Here is an 18678-nt window from a genome sequence, read left to right on the forward strand (position 1 = left end):
TTGTTATACCCCAATATGACTAGGTAATAATCCACTTATTTATCTCTAACCTGTGAATTTGTGTCCACAGTCTCCCTGGGAGATTAGTGTTTTGTGTTATGTCATTCTGATTTTGAGTTGGAGGGGCATTGTAAATCTACCTGGTAGGAAAAGTAACATCTTGCTTGAAATTGTGAATAAAGTGGACACTCCATTGCACAGAAACAGGGACAACCTTATACTTCCTATAAAATATCCTCAAACGGTCAATTCATTCATTCAACGAATATTTTTTGAGTGGCTATTTATAGATCAAATAAGTTACAGGAAGGCTTTGTTATTTAGTCAACTAGTCTAATATCACATGGGTCACCTGTGAATTTGGAGAAAGTAGAAAAAAGAAAAGAAGAAAAATTGAACCGAATGAAAAAAGTATAAATATTTGCCCAAATAGGTATCTTCTTTTTAAAAAACTTTTCCTTTGTTTAAAGACAGGACTCTAATCTGCATTTTCTCAAATGGCACCAGCCTGTGACTACATATATTAATGTCTAATATTAATGCTCAGATGACAAGCGTTCATATCTGCCATTACAGAATTTCTCAGTACCCCTGCCACAATGTCTCCCAGTTTTTTCTGGGAGTCCTGAGGGAAGGGTCTCACATAAACTTATAATCAGTTTGTTTATATTATTCACTTACTGGCTGTTACGGTGCTAGGAAAGCGCTTTGTTAGGAGTCTCACCATTCTCCCTCATGCCAGGATCTTCCAGGAGAACACTCCTCTCCTATAAAAGTGTTGTACCCAAGTTCCCTCTAGGTTACAAATCACCATGCTGCTGAAGGATACTGCATTCACCTTAAACTGCACCATGTTGGAGATTGACTTGTTCTATGCAGAAATGAGGAGAGTATTTTTCTAGCCAACTCTATCACCTTGAAGTACTACTACTTATGCTCTGAGTATCACAAAGTCTACTATGAAAACACTTCTTTGTGCTTTTATCTATAGCCCTCAGCATGCAGTCCTTTATTATGTTTTATCTCTTGTGTCTTCATTGGAAGCATCTGGGATATGAAGGTCCCTCCCAACAGGTATTTATCCTCCCACACACATCAACTCATGCTAATAGTTTGCAGGGAGGGCTACTACTACCTCAGTTCATCAGACATAAGCAAATCCTGAATCCTAGTAGGGTTCAAATGGGAACTCTACTACACCAGAACTTGACTTGGATTCAAGATGGCTTTGATAAAATAGCTAGTGGAGAATGAAGCTGTAAATTCTTGGTATTATATATATACGTATGTGTGTTGTGTGTGTATGTGTTTAATATATATATGTATGTATATATACACACATATATAAAACTATATCCCACAGAACTTGTAATTTGTTTCAATATGATATGCTTGATACCATAGGCAGTGCTATTTTCTCATTGTCATCTCTTTCAGTTGCAAAACTAACATCAAAGGAATGCCACATGCTATAACATGTATTTTACTTATTCTGCATTTATCTAGATATGAATATGAGTAATGTACTTAGTTGTAAAGTTTCCTTAAGCTACTCTTTTCCTACATGCTGAAAAACCTTCTATACATATATTCTTTTTGGATTTATTTAAAAGGTGGCCCAATAAGTTTTTTTCTTTTTGCAGTCTCCGTTTAGTAAATTTAGCTACTGTTACTATGAGTAAAAGAGATAGGCATGGGTGGAGGAGATATGGAGAGGCCAGTACTTATGTAGATAAACGCAGTGTGAAAACAAGGAACTAGTCTTTAATTATTGGCATAGAAAAAATGGTAAAGAAACAAAATTACTTCCTGAACTACATTTTATCACCTGACTAGTTGCAAAGAGCACGTTTTGCCTGTTTTAATCAAATGAAAATCTTAACCACCTGAAATTAGGGCTGTAAAGAATGTTTATAACAACTCATGATCCTTGACAGTAATTACCACAGTACTAAAATGGTTATTTAGGTAGAAAGTGGTTAGAACCATTAAGAAACATTTTATCGGGTTAACTGGTTAGAGAAAGAATTAAAAAATATATTTTTTGAATACAAAAGATTACAACACCTGAGAAGCCCAAGGTGTAAAGTGTATTCAACTCTACCAACTGAGGTGGAAAGAAAATTCCAAAGCATGACAGTCTAGAGCAATTGTTAGTAGCACCTGTGGTGGGGCTGAAGTTAAATAGAAAGAAATAGAAGGCATTTGTTTAATATATGATCTTGCTGAAAGAAGGATCCCAGCACAGTAGCTTTTTCCTTTTAAGATTAGCCAGATGTGGACGTTTCTAAAGACATAAGGATGGAGCCACAGAGAGATTACAAATGCTGGGAGAGAATGGCAGACACAGAGTAAAGGTGACTGACAAAATACAAAAGCTGTTTCCTCTTCAGTCATTTATACACAACTTGCACTAAATAAAAAGGTACATTGTATACATTAGCAACCCACATAGTCTGGTTTTTTCACTGCCCTGGCACGATCAATAGAGACAATTTGGCCAGCGGTGTCAACTATTTACTTTTTCATCAACCTGATGTTTGATCAGCAATTCTTTAAAAACTAACAGTAAAAGGGAAACACACTCAGAAATTTAGGAAGTTTTGATTGGCAATCAGGTGTCAACCCTAGTGTAGTCTATTCTATGAAAGGCTTATACTTCATCTTAGAAGCTGAGTGACTGTTTGCTCTTTTTTTGACAGTCAACAAGAAGCCAGCCATGCCTTAGACCTGTTTGGCCACTGTCCAGGGTAGAAGAGTTTGGCAGCCCTAGGGAGATGAATTCTTCAGCCTCGGATCCGCCCAGAGTAAAGAAGCAACACCCTCTCAACCACTACTCTGTTGCTATGAAACAAAAGACTAGGAAAGTGAGCGAAGCAGGAAGTCCCGCCTTTTAGCCGGAGTCCGCTTTGGCTCCGGTTCCCAACGCTCACGCCCACCCGCCCACTCCTTATTGGTCAATTCCCTAGTGCCTTGCATCCTTTCTTCCATTTCCTTTCCCTTTTCCACTTTCATTCTCGGGTGAGTCCAGTCCCGCCATTTCCCTCCGAATCCCTTTCCATTTGGGACGTGCGGCGAGTCGGCCTTCCTCTGGGGCCATTGTGTACTGTGGGAGACGTGGACCGGGTGGTAGTGCGAGGAGGACGGGCGCCTCTCGCCCATTGGCACCGCCCGCTGTCGGGCAGGTCACGGGTGCTCGGGATTGGCCCCGTCGCGCTCGGCCCCGCCCCCGGCCCCGCCCCGCGCCTGGCTCTCTGTGTGTGTATCCTACAGGGGTGGGGTGGCCAGCGAGTGGTCTCTTCCTCCGGCTGCAGCGTCCCGCGGCCTCCCCGAGAGTCGGGCGGGAGGGGAAAGCGGGCGTGGACTGGTCTTGACGGTAATTGTTGCGTTTCCCTGTCTCGATGGCCGGTGCTCCGGGTCACTCCTTCCTCTGGAGCGGGGTTTTCACGGCAATTACACACTCCCTGCCCGGGCTGCCCACGCACCCTGGGCTCCTGCGCGTAGAGTCAGACCCACGCACACGCGTGTCTCTGGGCAGCTACTGCGCCGAGAGGCCGGGAGGGAAGGGGGCGCGGGGGAGGCTCGACGCTGCTTTCCGCCCTGGGGGCCCTGGGGCAGCCAGGCGCGGGCCACAGAGGAAGAGGGGAGAGCCCCGGCTTCCAGCTGCTGTCGCCGCCGCCGTCACAGTTTGAAGAGGGGTATTTAAAGCCCGGACCTGGGCAGGGCCAGGGAGGGAGGAAGAGGGAGTAAAGGGAGACGGGCGGCTGGGATTGCAGGCAACCCGGGGAGCCGAGCGCAGAGCGCCCGAGACGGACCGGGCTGCAGGCGCTGGAGGCGCGAGGCGATACTTTGTCCTTTCTCTGTCCACCTTCCTCCCCCAGCTGTGATCCGAGAGTGGCAGGGGAGGGGCCTGAGCCGGGAGGAGGCACAGATGTCCCGAAACAAAGCTTTGGACCCCTTACCCCCACCCCACTTGGATGAGACAAGAGGCGAGGAGCGAAAGAAGTGAACTCTCTCCTGCTTTCTGTGCCCGCTCTTGTCAGTTTCTCACTCTCTTTTAAAATGGGTTATTTGTGTGTTGGTTTATTTGGCTCTTAACTTGGGCGCAACTCCTCAACCGCGTTGTTTGAAGAACTGTGTGTTCATGTGTCCATGTTCATGAGTCCGTAGTTGGTGGTTTTAGCGGGTAAAATCCAAGTCCTAAGCCTTTGTTGACAGCAGACGTGCCCCTTACGCTGCTGTAGAATTATCTTTACGTTTATATAACTTGACGAAATCTAACAGAGTGAAAGTGCGGTTTTTGAGGGAGGCCCCCAAAATGTTTTCTGGGGGCTTCAGTTCTAGTCTTTTGAATTGGGATTAAGGCAGGGAGGGGAAAAACAGAATAGTGTGTTCTTATCTAGTTGGAGGAAATCTATGTAAGTTTTTATTGTTATGAGTTTGGTATTAAGCCTTCATTACTTGCATCTTTAACTCTTAATGTTCCAAAAACAAATCTAAGGTTATTGCTACTAAACCTGTTTGTTGTGTGTAAAGATTGAGAGTGTAAATTCACACGCTATTGAAAAGTTGAATCTGGGGCCCTGGATTTTGTTCTCACTGATGGAGGAGGGTGTAGTGAGTACAAGTTAACCTGTTTTCTGTTGGGTAAATATTTTCATGACCAACTAACTTTTTTTTTTTTTTTTAATTTCCCTTTCAGAGAACTAAGATTCCAGATGGCAAATTCTATGAATGGCAGAAACCCTGGTGGTCGAGGAGGAAACCCCCGAAAAGGACGAATTTTGGGTATTATTGATGCTATTCAAGATGCAGTTGGACCCCCTAAGCAAGCAGCAGCAGATCGCAGGACTGTGGAGAAAACTTGGAAACTCATGGACAAAGTGGTAAGTTCTGTCTGACCGTGTCTGTACACAGCAGGGTTGACCCTGGATGTGGCTGGTTTCTCCAGTTTTATTTGTACTGTTACTTAATAATAATAATTGTTGTAGCAACAATCTTTTGCTTTGGATTGACCATCTTTCTTATATCTGCTCTGGGTGTTTAGAAAAGTTGGGTTCAGAGCTAAGACTTGTTTTTTTTTATCTTCTGTCCTACTCTTCAAGCTTCAAAGTTCCTCTACATGACTCAGATATGCAAAGTTTTTACTGTTGGCTGCTCTTTGTTGGTGCATGGCATAGAATAGTTTGGATGTGTTTGTTACATCTTATGTAAGGTTGTCTTGCTGTTAGATAACAAAAGAGTGTATACAAGTAATTTAAGAAAAGTCTCTGACGGACCACTCATGACAACCACAATGTATGATGCTGAGAATGATAACTGGGGAAAGAACCAGATTAGTCCTTAAGTGAGGAAGCAGTGTTTGAGAGTTTCCATTTTCGTCTTTGAGAATTCATCTTCATTAAGGAACTTTTTTGCTGTTGTTAATGATAGAGTTACAGTTTCTTTCATCTATTCCATTTTGAAACAGGAAACCTTTTTGATTACACATTGTTTATTGTGAAAGGAAAATTTCTGATGGAGGTGGTGGGACTGAGAGTATCAGAAACTTCTGTGGTTTCTGCATGTTGCTTTCAGATGAACTACAATGTTACAAGAAGAAATATGCTGGCTGTCAGTGCCCAGAGAAGTCCAGGCAACCTGAATACTTCACAGGGGTCTATGGAGAAAACTGTAACTGTGTCCTATTTTACTAAGTAGGATTATGAAATAAATATAATTAAGATGTAGCTTGCTGCTGTGCAAAATTAATAGTTTTGCTCTTGAAGCAGTAGTACTGAACCCTATATATTGGTAAATGTAGCGCCTTATGGTTTTATTTCATAGAGATTTGGGGCTAATTATAAAGTTAGTTGATGCAGGGCTCTTGATGTCTTTATAACTGCAGAAATGGAGGTTTAAAAAATATTTCTTTGTAGGTGTGTGCTAAAGCCTTCACAAAGTCATATGGTAGCAGTCAACTTTACTTTGGTTTGTAACAATGTTCAAATATTTGCTGCAAAAAGCCACTGTCAGTGGTATTAGCAATACAGGAAGGGGATAAGATTTACTTTATTTTCATTTCTCCTTATGAGAAGCACAGATGGGTAGATGAACAATAGACCTGGCATTATATGGCTGGTGATACTAAAGGCAGAGCCAGAATATTTTTGTTAGATAAATATCCTTAGTTTTAGGATTCAGTGTGACCTATTTAAGCCTCTGCCAGTTTATTCAAATTGTGATATTAAAGTGCTCCAGACAGAATGATGTCATAGTGTCAGAACATTGCAACTTGCTGCTTGAGGTCAGGTTTTGATTTTAACATTGGATACTTAAGAATGAGGGGCATGCAGTTGGAAAAATTGTATATATTTGACAGGCGCAATATTAGCTGTCTTTGCTTTTCTAAGGAGTAAGCAATTTAAGGTCACTCTCATGCCTGAACCATTAGTTGGGCATAAGAGAAGGAGATTCAAGGTTTTTCTTTAACTTATCTGTTATATGAGTGGGCAGAAATGGGTCAGATTCTACCAGGGAGCTGCTTCTCTCTCCCCACCCCTTCTTTGAGTGGTCAGAATTTGTACAGTTGTGAGTAAATGTTAGAACATCAAATGAAAAAGATTTATATAAGAAGTGGTAAACTGTAGGTAATATAGAGTCATTATTTTTGACACATTAAAAAATGTGTGTGTAATTTTGGTCTGTAACCAATTGTTAACTTAAGTTTTATTCTCTTTTAATTATTTCACCATGGGTTATGGTAAAATAGATGGTTATTTGATAGTTAAGCTTCTGCCATTGTTTGTTTTGTTAACCCTTTTGTGGGTTTGTGTTTAGCCTCTCCAATTGAGAAACTTGACTCAAGGAAATCTACTAGCTAAAGTCTCTACTTAGTGGAATGCGGGTATGGGTGTTAGCCAGAGGCGCATTGTGTGGCTTTCCCTATTTGTCTTCATTATTTGTCAAGGCTGAAAATTGTTGTGTTCATTTATGAATGCATTCGTGGGCTTTGTGGAGGGAAACCATATACATCATTTTAAAAGAGTCCAGTATGTTTATTGCTACTCTATCTCACAGTAACAAAAAAGCATTGATAATTACTATTTGGAAAGTCTATTTTATTTAATTGTGTAATGCAGAAGAATCACCCACATGTGTTTGTCTTTCCTTCCTTGTCAGTGGTGAAGGAAGTGGTTCATAATATCAACACTGTCCTGGTGATTACATCAGGAACTTTATTATTAGTCCAAAAGTTAATCCCTTGACACATTACCTGTTTTGTAAAATAACTGCAACAGTAGGAGTTTAGCTTCTGAATAACGGAAAATAGTAACGTTCAAATCTAACTGGTAGTTATGTAAAAGGCAAGGTTAAGCATTTGGCATTTTTTCTTCATGAAGCCTCTGCAACAAGGTCACATCTTAGAAGTGTAAAATTGTAAACAAGCTCCAAGTACAGTATGCCGTCTCAACCACTTATAAAGTAAAATAACATCTCACAAGGCAGTGAAACAGTCTTAGACTGTAGGGGAAATATCTAGTAAATGTGTATTTACACCATTCCCTGGCCTCTAGAATTTAAAACAGTCAACTGAAATTCCAGTTCCAACTAATTGTTATGTTTTCAGAGGGCAGGCTTTCTATACAAGGTCACTGAGAGTGGGAGGGAGTGATTGCTCAGCTGTGTTCCTTGTTAAGATGTAAAGTGTTTTGTAAGAAAACATCAGTGGCACAGACTTAGCAGAGTACATTTACTGAGAAAAAGAATAGTAGCATATCCCAAAGCATCTCATTTAGACATATTTTCTGGTTTTAGTTCTACGTGTCAGTGTAAGTCAATAGCTGACCCCACACTCTTCAGGTCAGTAGATGCCTGTTTGATATAGTGACAGAACTATTGCTCATGAATACACAGCAAGGTTCAAATACACCTGAAATGTGGAGTCTGTTCCAAAGGTCTTACAGAGATGGAGGTTCTTAAACACGAAAACATTTCTTGAGGACCTACTGTGTTTCTATGAAGTGCTGATTACCTGGGGATGCAAAGCTATACAAGATATAACTGCGCTTGACCTGTCATGGAACTCAGAGACCAGCATCAGAGCCAGGCATGTAAGTGGATAATTGCCATGTAGTATGGAAGGGGCTGTAATACAGACCTATACAGCGTACAGTGGGAGCAGTCGAGAACATCTGTCTTGTTTTTCTGGCCACTGCTCAGACTGTTGTCTGTCTGGATTCTGCTGGCCACTGCCTTTAGGAATAGCGTTATTGTACTCTTGTTGGAAATGCTGTGGTGAGGGTAAGGAAATGATTGCTAATCAGTATGGTAGGAATGATGATTTATTAATGTGAGGTTCCTGAGCATGGTTTTCACAAGCATCTTAGCCAGGTGATGGAAAGTGGAAGAAACAATTTTCCATCTAATAGATACTAAATGTACTGAGCGTACATGGATGTTCAGGAAATTAAAGAGTAATTAATTGATGCCAAAGAGCAAAGCAAGTTGAGTACCTGCCGACGTTTTTGTCTTACTGTCCTTGTCATTCATTTGAAATTACATTACTGAAAGAGTTTTAAAAACATTTAAAAAGTGATGATACCAAACAGCCTTTTCCTGCTTTTTACCGTAAACTCAGTATATTTAGTACATTTAGTACATTTGCCAAGCTTGGAATATAATTTATTCTCTACCTTTATAATTTCGCTTCAACCATAATATATTTTAAAGTTTGTCAATCAAAAATGGTTACATTATATGCAGCTATTAAAAAATAAGAGTAAGTATTCTCTTCTAAGTTGAATTACTCATACCTCTGAAAAATATTGCATGTGGAATAAAATTTAGGTTTTGGATGCCTATTGTTTATGTTTGTTCGGTTTGAGAATATCACTGTCCTTGGGCCCTTGGAACAGGGAATATCATTTATTTGAATTATTCTTCACATATTTCTTTTTCCTTAGTGAGGTTGTTCTATATTAGCAGAATCATGGGCCCTAGTAGACTTTGATATGGTAACACATTACGTGTCTGGGTTATTTTGTTTACTACTGAGTTAGATTCTGATTTGTGCTTAGATAAATGAAGTGATCCCAAAGTTTGCCTCTTGTCACTTCTAGGTAAAGCTTTTGGATAAAGTAAAAGATTTAAAGGAATCCTCCCAAGAGTTCCCTGGGTTTTTATCTGTGTGATATGGAGCATACATTTACCAGAAGCCTTAATCAGTTATTATCTTTTAACTCCTGTAGAATTTTAACCATTCAGATTTTGAATCAACTTCTTACTTTCTTTCAGAGTTGCTTTCTGTGCTGTCTATTTATTTCATCATTCATTTATCATATCCTAAGTATGGAAAGATAGAGAATCATAGATAACCATGTTATCCTGTAGGGTGTAGTTAAGTGCTGTAATACAGTGTAAATAAAGTGCTGTAACACAGCATCTGGTAGATGTGAGTGTTGCTTGCTGGGGTGAAAAGTTGGTGTAGAATGCAACATAGTGGAGGTATTATCCAGCTATTTTTTAGAGGATGCTTTGGATTCCAGTGAAGTGAGGGCACATCAGGCAGAAGGAATGATGAGTAAAGGGAGATTGCTGAGTGAAAGAAGGTTAGTTAGAGAAAGATGAAGAGGCTTTGACTGTTTTGTCAAGGAATTTGGACTTTATTTGGTAGGCAGAGAAACACTGAGATTTTTGAGCAGAGTGAGAGAAAGTCAAGGCTATGCTGTGATAAATTACTGTCTTGACTCTAGAAAGTAGAATTAAGAGAAAAAAAGAAACCCTTAAAAGTAGAAATAATGATCGAGAGGAATTAAAACAGACTGGGCAAGAAATAATGAAGGGCTGAGCTAGAGAATTGACAGTAGATAGATAGCAAGTGTTGGTTCAAACGTGGGAGGCATTTTGGAGTAAGATCTAAGGTCCTGGTGACCCTTCAGAGATAGAGGATGAACAAGAAGTTGAAGTGAAAGTGACTCTTGAGGTTTTCAGCTTAGTTGACTCTAAAGGCAGTGATGCCTTTAATGAGATAAAGAACATAGGAAGAAAAAGAGGAAGCTTGGGGGCTGGTGCATGGTAAGTTTGTTTTTGGCCATGTCGAGTTCGACTTGCCAGAGTGAAATCCATTTTAAGTCAGAAAATTGAATATGCAGTTAAAGAGAGAAGTTGAAACTAGAGACATATGTTTGGTAGATATGCCCATAGAGGCAGCATTTCAAGCTATAGAACAACAAGAGAGTTGGAGGGCAGAATAGAAGGTGAGAGGTGGAGAAAAAGTTAGATTGGAATTCTTGGCTGTATCGGGCACGTATCTATAATTAGATGGCAGTGAAGGAAAGGGAATCCTGCAAAGAACAGTGATGAGACAGATAGGAAAAGAATGAGAGCATACTGATTTCCTGAGTAGAGATAGCTTTAATGAGGATATAGTTTCAAAGTCTGAGAAACCAAGCTCAAATGGAGAAAACCAAGCCGAATGAAAGTTCAAGAAGTCATTGAATTTCTTGAGTCGAGTCCATTGTTGATCTTTCAGTGTACTTTTGCTTGTGTGACAGCTAGATGAACACGAGTATGTGGATTATTTAAAAATTGTTCTACAACTGGGACAACTAGTGTAAAGAAAGAAAGTTCTGATAGATAGCTTGAGGGTTTGAGCAGAGCATAACTTTGTGTGTAGGTGCTATTGGAGAAGTTCATGGATTTAGGGGAAGGAATGTAGGTAGGGAGTGATTTAAGATGTAAGGGAAGAAGAAATAATTGATGAAGTGGCATCCTGGATTACAATGTGAGAAGGAGAGGCTAAGAACAAGTAGAAGGGTCATCCTTGGTAGGTAACTGTAACTTCCGCTTAGATAAGAGGGAAGTAAGGAAATATACAGAGAAGTTTTGGAGAATTTTTAAATTTTATGTTGGGTTGTCAAGAAGTGAGTTAACTTGTAACATTTGTAATGTCTAAATCATGTTTTAAAATTGTATATTATAGAATAAACAATATATATTTAAACTAGTTTATATATTTAAACTAGCAATTAAGTGCATAAATAAGTAAAAAATTGAAATGGAAATCAGTCCTGAGCCTTTATATTAAGATCACCTTAAAAACGTGCTGTGGGGCTTCCCTGGTGGCGCAGTGGTTGAGAGTCCGCCTGCCAGTGCAGGGGACACGGGTTCGTGCCCCGGTCCGGGAGGATCCCACATGCCACGAAGCGGCTGGGCCCGTGAGCCATGGCAGCTGGGCCTGCGCGTCCAGGGCCTGTGCTCCGCAGCCAGAGAGGCCGCGGCAGTGAGAAGCCCGCGTACAGCCAAAAAAACCCCCCAAAACATGCTGTGACTTAAATGATGCCACAATGCTGTTTTTATCTACTCTGATTGGGCATATATTTAAGATATTTTAAAATGTATTTGTAAGTGCTGATTTTCTCCTAGTAATTAAAGAAGCATTTTGAAAATATCCGACTAAATTTTTAGCTTTTTAACATATTAACATTTAAATAATTGTTAAGCTCACACTGTTTTCTAATAGGAATTACAAAAAATAGTTCTTAAGTATTCTACCTTTCAAATGATTCCAGATCAGCTGAATACCTATGTACTGATTCCGAATCAGAAGTGACCTGGGCTTATTAGCCTTATTTGCTCCTATTCTGTACAGAACAGGAGACTTTTTAAGGATTTCAGGTAGTATAACAAACTTTAGGAACTAAATAAAAGAACTCTTAATGATCCCCAACAAGGTGGCCAGTGCCCTTGGTCTAATTCTTACATCTTTGCAAAACCTGCAGGGATTTTGCCATGTTGTGGTGTAATATGGAAGGTGAAGAAATCCTAAAAAGTTGCCAGTGCCCAGTATGTGTCAGGTATTGTGCAGAACACTTTACATTTCCTCTTCTGAGAATTTGTAACATCTTTAGAAGTTTTCATGGTTTCCAGAAGAAGAAACTGGCCCAAGGTTGTAAAGCTAGTAACTGGCAGGGCTAGATCCCAGGTTTGATTGATTCTGATGCCTATGTTTATAGTATGAAGATTCAAACACGCTGCTTTTTTTTTTTTTTTTTTTTTTTTTTTTCGGTATGCGGGCCTCTCACTGTTGTGGCCTCTCCCGTTGTGGAGCACAGGCTCCGGACGCCCAGGCTCAGCGGCCATGGCTCACAGGCCCAGCCGCTCCGCGGCATGTGGGATCTTCCCCGACTGGGGCACGAACTCGCGTCCCCCGCATTGGCAGGCGGACTCTCAACCACTGCGCCACCAGGGAAGCCCCAAGCACGCTGCTTGAATCTTCCTCTTTCCAAGAGAAGTAAATCAGAAGGATCTTTACCCCCTATATTTGAAATGATCAAGTTCTTTTCCAAGCTTTGTATTCATTTGTCGACAGGTTTATTCAATATAGGTATGGCTATCCTGTTTGTAATATTACTTTACTTCTGAGAGGTTCCTCCTTAACTTGTTCCTTTCCTCCTTTCCTCCATCAAATATTTATTGCGCATCTACTGTATGCAAGATCCTACATTAGGTGATGGAGATAGACCAGTAAGACAGATATGTGAACAAATGAGTACACAATTGGCATCTTAATTACAACTAGTCAGTTATTTAATGGTGCTTCTTATAACAATAAAAAAGGTTATAAAGAGGTTATAAAGGTTATAAAAGGTTTTAAAGGTTAAAGGTGTCTTTCTAAAGAAACCTTCTTTGAAAACCATAAAAGAATTGGTAGTTTCCCCCAAATCCTACTATGATTAATTTCTAGACTCATAACCAGTTATATGCTAACCTTCTTGTTTTGCCCAATTAATATTCTATGTAGAAAGAGTTCTGTTTTATTTTTATATTTTTAAAATTTTATGCTGTATAAGTTTTTATGCTTTTATATACTTAGTGGTGTGATTTGCTGAACTAAACTGTAAAGAACCCAAAGAACTCACAGATACACTTTTTTTGTCATAGTGACATACTTTTAAGTAACTGCAGTAAGGAATCTCTTAAAGCAGTTACCTGAGGAGCACAAACGAGGGATTCTTTCAGGCTTCCCATACTGTCTTTAAAAAATGGGATATTTCATTTCGCAGATACAATACATGATTTAATATAACTGAATGCTCCATGAGGTGAGGTGTGTTTTATAATGAAAGTTTTTTATGGTATGCGCACAATTCCTTACTGTTGAAGTTTCCACTTGCTTCAGTAGAATTTCTTTCATAGGTTTCAGGGGCTGGTTTGAACCTTGTTTGCAGAAAATATGTTAGCTGACCTAATACTTCTTTGTTACCTTTTGGCTGGAAATTTTAATTAAAGCACAGTCAGGAAACTGTTTAAATGCAAGAGTGTTCCAGAATAATCAATGGCTTTGAAGATTCTTGTAGCCCTAGTAAATCTTGTGTTTATATTTGTGCCTTTGCTTTGATATGGTTGAATATATATTTTATGTATGTGAATACATATTCATGTATTTACTGAAATATACATGTAGTGCCATATTAAATATAAAATATATATTTTTATGTATGTGAGACGATGCATATATAGACATATACAGAGAGGTCTACTTAAAAATCTTTAAATACCTTTTCAAGAAATACATCAGGCAGTTGTCTACTGTTATGGAGAGAGTGCCTGACTTGTAAGTCCAGACAGCAGGGTTCTGAGCAGTAAACTTAGCTAAGTTCCATTTCCGTGTTTAAGTATTGTTATGTAACAAGGAAGGAGTTGGTCTTGGTGACCTCCAAGGTCCTCTTTAACTCTAAAATCCTTTGAGCCAATGACTATAATGGAATTTTTAGCCCAATTCCAATTAGTTCAACCCAGTTAGTTCAAAAGCAAAGATTAATGAACCAATCCTTTAATGTACCAGTTGGTGCCCTAAAAAGTCCATCAGTGTATAATGTGACTGTAGATGTGTTCTTTGTGAAAGCTCTCCTGTGTTGGGACCCGCTTTCATTCTAGGGAGTGACTTCGATATTTCTAGAAGTCTGAGTCATTCGAATCTGAACTTGAACCTTAAATGGTGAGCTTGATTTTTCTCCTTAAAATACTGGTTTTAGAAAAGCAATTTTTCTCGCCCTGGCTTTCGCAGTTCCTTGCACATAGCAGGCACTCAATAAATATTTATTGAATTGAATTGAATTTGACCTGCTAGGAAGTCATAGTCCTGGCATAGGGTTATTCATTTTCGGCAAAAGTTGTCATAAATCACAGTTTAACACTAATCCAACTGATGAACTGCACAGTCAGCGGCATGCAGTAGTAAGTAGTTCAGCATTTTATGTTGCACTTGCCTGAGTGCAGATTTAGAAAACTGTGTGGCCTACAAAGGCCTTGATGAACTGGCTCTAGCCTATTGAAGATCTCCTCATCCCACTCACCCAGGGGCTCCTATGCCCCCACCTTTTAGAATGACTGCACTGACTGCTCTTCACACACCCTACTCTCTGGGGCCTCTCAAGCCTCTGCACATCCCTTTGCCTGGAATATTCCTTTTGCAAATTTAAGTATGCCTTTCATGGCCCTGCCATGTAGATGTGTCTGCTTCATTCCTCCTCCAGCACTTTGTAGTCTCCTCCATTATAGCACTCTGATTCTCCTGTCATTCTTTTCTAAGCCACGAGTCTTTTTCACTAGAACACTCCTTGAGGACAGGTGTGTGATTTATTCATTGCTGTACTCCATAGGGCCCGAAACAATGCCTGACATATAAACGTTTGTAGAATTAACAAATGGGTCCTCAAGTTCCTGTAAATTTGCAAATGGAGTAAAATAAAAATGTAAATGAGTTTAGCCAGGGATCATTAGTTATATGCCTAATTCTAATTAAATTGTGATATAGTTAGAAAGAAGATCAGCCTGAGATTCATAAAATGCAGACTCTTGTGTTGGATTAATGATTTTTCAATAGTCGCCTAATCTTTGTAGTTCTTAGTTTCTTTTTCTGAAAAATGAATGGATTGGACAGGATCTTTACTAAGATCCCTTAGAGCAAGAATTACATTGCTCCTAAGTTAATTATAGAGAACTAGGTCTCTTCTGCCAGAGTCCTTGAGGCATGAAGTATGCTCTAGTCATCTATAATTTCCTGGTACTGAGCTCAGTACCTGGTATATAGTAGTTATTCAAACAATTTTACTGAATAAATCAATACTCAGATAGAATTATAATTTAAATAAAACAAATGAGAAAAAGACCAGGTAGTATATAGTAAATTAAAAATCTGTAACATTTAAAAGAATCTATTAAAGAACAGTGATTTGGAATGTCTGAAAAATTTTTTATTTATCAGTTAAAAAATTCACCAGTTGGAGGAAATGAATTTAAAACTGCCTAGCCCCCTAACTACAAGTTAATAATTTATCAGTCTGCGACATGTTGTACCCAGTTTTATGTTGCTGAAATTAAACTGCCTGCTGTAGGATGTTGGTGGTGATATTTTTGAAATTTGTGTGTACTCGTGATATTATCTTTTAGTTTTTTTTTTTTTTTTTTTTTTTTTTTTTAAGAAGATGTTGGGGGTAGGAGTTTTTATTAATTAATTTATTTATTTTTGCTGTGTTGCGTCTTCGTTTCTGTGCGAGGGCTTTCTCTAGTTGTGGCAAGCGGGGGCCACTCTTCATCGCGGTGCGCGGGCCTCTCACTATCGCGGCCTCTTGTTGCGGAGCACAGGCTCCAGACGCGCAGGCTCAGTAGTCGTGGCTCACGGGCCTAGCCGCTCCGCGGCACGTGGGATCCTCCCAGACCAGGGCTCGAACCCGTGTCCCCTGCATTAGCAGGCAGATTCTCAACCACTGCGCCACCAGGGAAGCCCCTATCTTTTAGTTTTAAGAACTGAAAAACCATCTTGTTTCAAGCAAGATTTGTTAAATCATTGATATATTTGGGACTTCATCTGTCTTTAGGGGAGAAAATACTATTATATAGTTCAATCATGAAAATAAGGAAGTAATATAATAACATCTGTGTGTAAAAATACATATAAAGAATTTCAGAATCAATCAACCAACCATCTATACATCCATTTATTAGTTCTGTACTGTATGCTAGACAGTTCTGCTTTAGGCACTGTGTACAAAGAGGAGGGAGATAGAACGCCCTTAGTTAATGTGAGAAATGGTTGTCTTAAATTAGGGGCTGATGCTTGATAGTTTGAGCCAGACTTTTTTCCCCTACAAAAGATATGGTCATTTCTCAAAGGAAACAAGTGAGAAAGTAAGTTTAAGAGTACTTTTTCATTTGTCATTTCCTTGATTTATTGTGTTTGTGGTTCTTGAAATTATTGACGTTCAACTCTTTTTCATTTGGATCTGTGTTTTGTGGAACCAGAAATTTAGAGTGGTCCTTTTAAAGAAAAAAGTACAAATACAAAATTGGGTATGAAAAGAAAGACCATTAAAAGAAATGGTTAAGTCCACAGACATCAGAGAAATAATCTAGACTCTGTATACTTTACTTATTTTTAAAAAAATTTATTTATTTTATTTATTTATTTTTGGCTTCACTGGGTCTTCGTTGCTGCCCGTGGGCTTTCTCTAGTTGCCGTGAGTGGGGGCTACTCTTTGTTGTGGAGCACAGGCTCTAGGCGCGCGGGCTTCAGTAGTTGTGGTTCTCGGGCTCTAGAGCGCAGGCTCAGTAGTTGTGACGCATGGGCTTAGTTGCTCCGCGGCATGTGGGATCTTCCTGCACCAGGGCTCGAAACTGTGTCCCCTTCATTGGCAGGCAGATTCTTAACCACTGGAAGCCCTCTGTACACTTTATGCTTTGATTCTCTTCCATTGCCCACGTATGCCTCCAATTCTGGGTACCATTTGACACATTCAAATTATGAAATTTAAACGTGACCTTCCTGCTCCTGTGCTGGGCTGGTCAGCACCATGAACACTTGAAATATTCCTGAAGCCATTCTTGTATCACAACTGCTGACAGTGATTTAACTAGTTCCAGAAGTGACTGCGTTCCTTACATGTACCTTCCACTAAAGCCAAACTAAGTGTATTTCAACTCAAATTCCCATTAGCCAGACTCCAAAAATGCCCCCAGCTCCTTCAGTGCCACCCAGCAGAAGGTTAAGTTTGACAGAAGGGATGTTGCACTGGGAAAAAGACAGAAATCTAAACTAATTGTGTGTAAAATTTCTTGTTCTTGAAAACTTTACAAAAAAATGTATGACGAGACCTTTAGAAGAGGGCCAAGTGTCTGAGGGACCCTCAAGCCTATGCTTCATGAGCTTCTCAGTAACTCTGCTTTGGTGTGTACATTTTGCCTTTTGTAAGAGTGTGCGCCTTTACACTATGTACGCACTTGTGCAATTCCCAATGAGTTTATTTAAAGAGTCGTTTAATTGGATGGTTCTTTATGCTGTGATTGGAGGGATAAGAATGAGAGATGGGTAAAATTACTTATGACTAAATCACATGAACATGTAGAAAGAAGTGAATGTAGTAGTAGAGTTACTACCTTTTCGTGCTAGCAGAAGGTATGGTTCTGCAGGCAGCCCTGAACGCCCCAGTCGTTGGGTGGCATCTGATGGAAGACTGAACCGTTATGTAACATGTGTTTCTAGGCCTGGGATGTAATGTGAAGAGGTGGAAAAGACTTGTTCTGACCTGACACCCATTTACTACTTAATAATTCAGTTATTAAAAGGGCATCTGTTTTTAGTCTTCTCAGGGTTTGGAAACAATACACCAAAACATAAATTAAAATCTATCAAAGAGGGCTTCCCTGGTGGCTCAGTGGTTGAGAGTCTGCCTGCCGATGCAGGGGACACGGGTTCGTGCCCCGGTCTAGGAGGATCCCACATGCCACGGAGCGGCTGGGCCCATGAGCCATGGCCGCTGAGCCTGGGTGTCCGGAGCCTGTGCTCCACAACGGGAGAGGCCACAACAGCGAGAGGCCCGTGTACCGCAAAAAAAAAAAAAAAAAATCTATCAAAGAGCTTTAGCTGGGAAAATAATCTCTGAATGTGAGATGTTAAAATGGGCCAGCAGATGAGGCCCATTCCCTCATTTTTGTTTAAAAAGAGACTGTTAGTGGTATATAATAATTAGCACATAGGTGTTCTGTTAAGCCATGAACAATGGGTTGTTGAAGAGAGAATGAAAACTTTCGGGGTTGAAAGTTAAGGTCTGACATAGAAAAACTGAATGAGAAGAGAAGAAAATAGTATTTAATTGTATGAAAACAGATGGGAATGTAGGTTCTTTGTAGATTGCTGATGATAATTTTAAAATCAAAATGTATATTATGGAAGGCAAAGAAATAGTACATAGTTTGATAATTTTCTCAGCTCTTCTGTGAAAGAAAGTGTTACAGTTCATATGAAAATATTTTATTTCTGTCTTTGTTTCTTTTAGGTCAGACTGTGCCAAAATCCCAAACTTCAGTTGAAGAATAGCCCACCATATATACTTGATATTTTACCTGATACATATCAGCATTTGAGACTTATATTGAGTAAATATGATGACAACCAGAAACTTGCCCAACTCAGTGAGAATGAATATTTTAAAATCTACATTGATAGTCTAATGAAAAAGTCAAAAAGAGCAATAAGACTCTTTAAAGAAGGCAAGGAGAGGATGTACGAAGAGCAGTCGCAGGACAGGTAAGAATATTTCAGATTTTATTTTTCTCAGGGTTAAGGTTATTTATGTTGCTTTTTGTTTCACAGTTAGGATGAATGTTACCATGTGTTTGTTTTGGGGGAAATATCAT

General features: G+C 39.6%; 1 protein-coding gene across 5 annotated transcripts in view; it reads left to right on the forward strand.

Moving 5' to 3' along the window:
* The first annotated feature begins 2711 nt into the window (after nt 1–2711).
* CBLB (Cbl proto-oncogene B) overlaps nt 2712–18678 on the forward strand; it is a 209397-nt gene continuing 193430 nt past the window's right edge. Inside the window, exons 1-4 of one of the 5 annotated variants that reach the window (XM_082626004.1) lie at nt 3669–3698; nt 3882–4038; nt 4703–4886; nt 18318–18568. In XM_082626004.1, coding sequence (XP_082482130.1) covers nt 4719–4886; nt 18318–18568 — 419 coding nt within the window. In that variant the 5' untranslated portion in view covers nt 3669–3698; nt 3882–4038; nt 4703–4718. Of the gene's footprint in view, nt 2868–3278; nt 3377–3637; nt 3699–3746; nt 4039–4702; nt 4887–18317; nt 18569–18678 lie in introns of those variants that run through there. The other 4 variants (XM_082626006.1, XM_082626002.1, XM_082626005.1 and 1 more) reach the window with 4 other exon arrangements.

The sequence above is a fragment of the Mesoplodon mirus genome (assembly GCF_964341445.2).
Source record: "Mesoplodon mirus genome assembly, chromosome: 6".
In the NCBI taxonomy this organism is placed as follows: Eukaryota; Metazoa; Chordata; class Mammalia; order Artiodactyla; family Ziphiidae; genus Mesoplodon; species Mesoplodon mirus.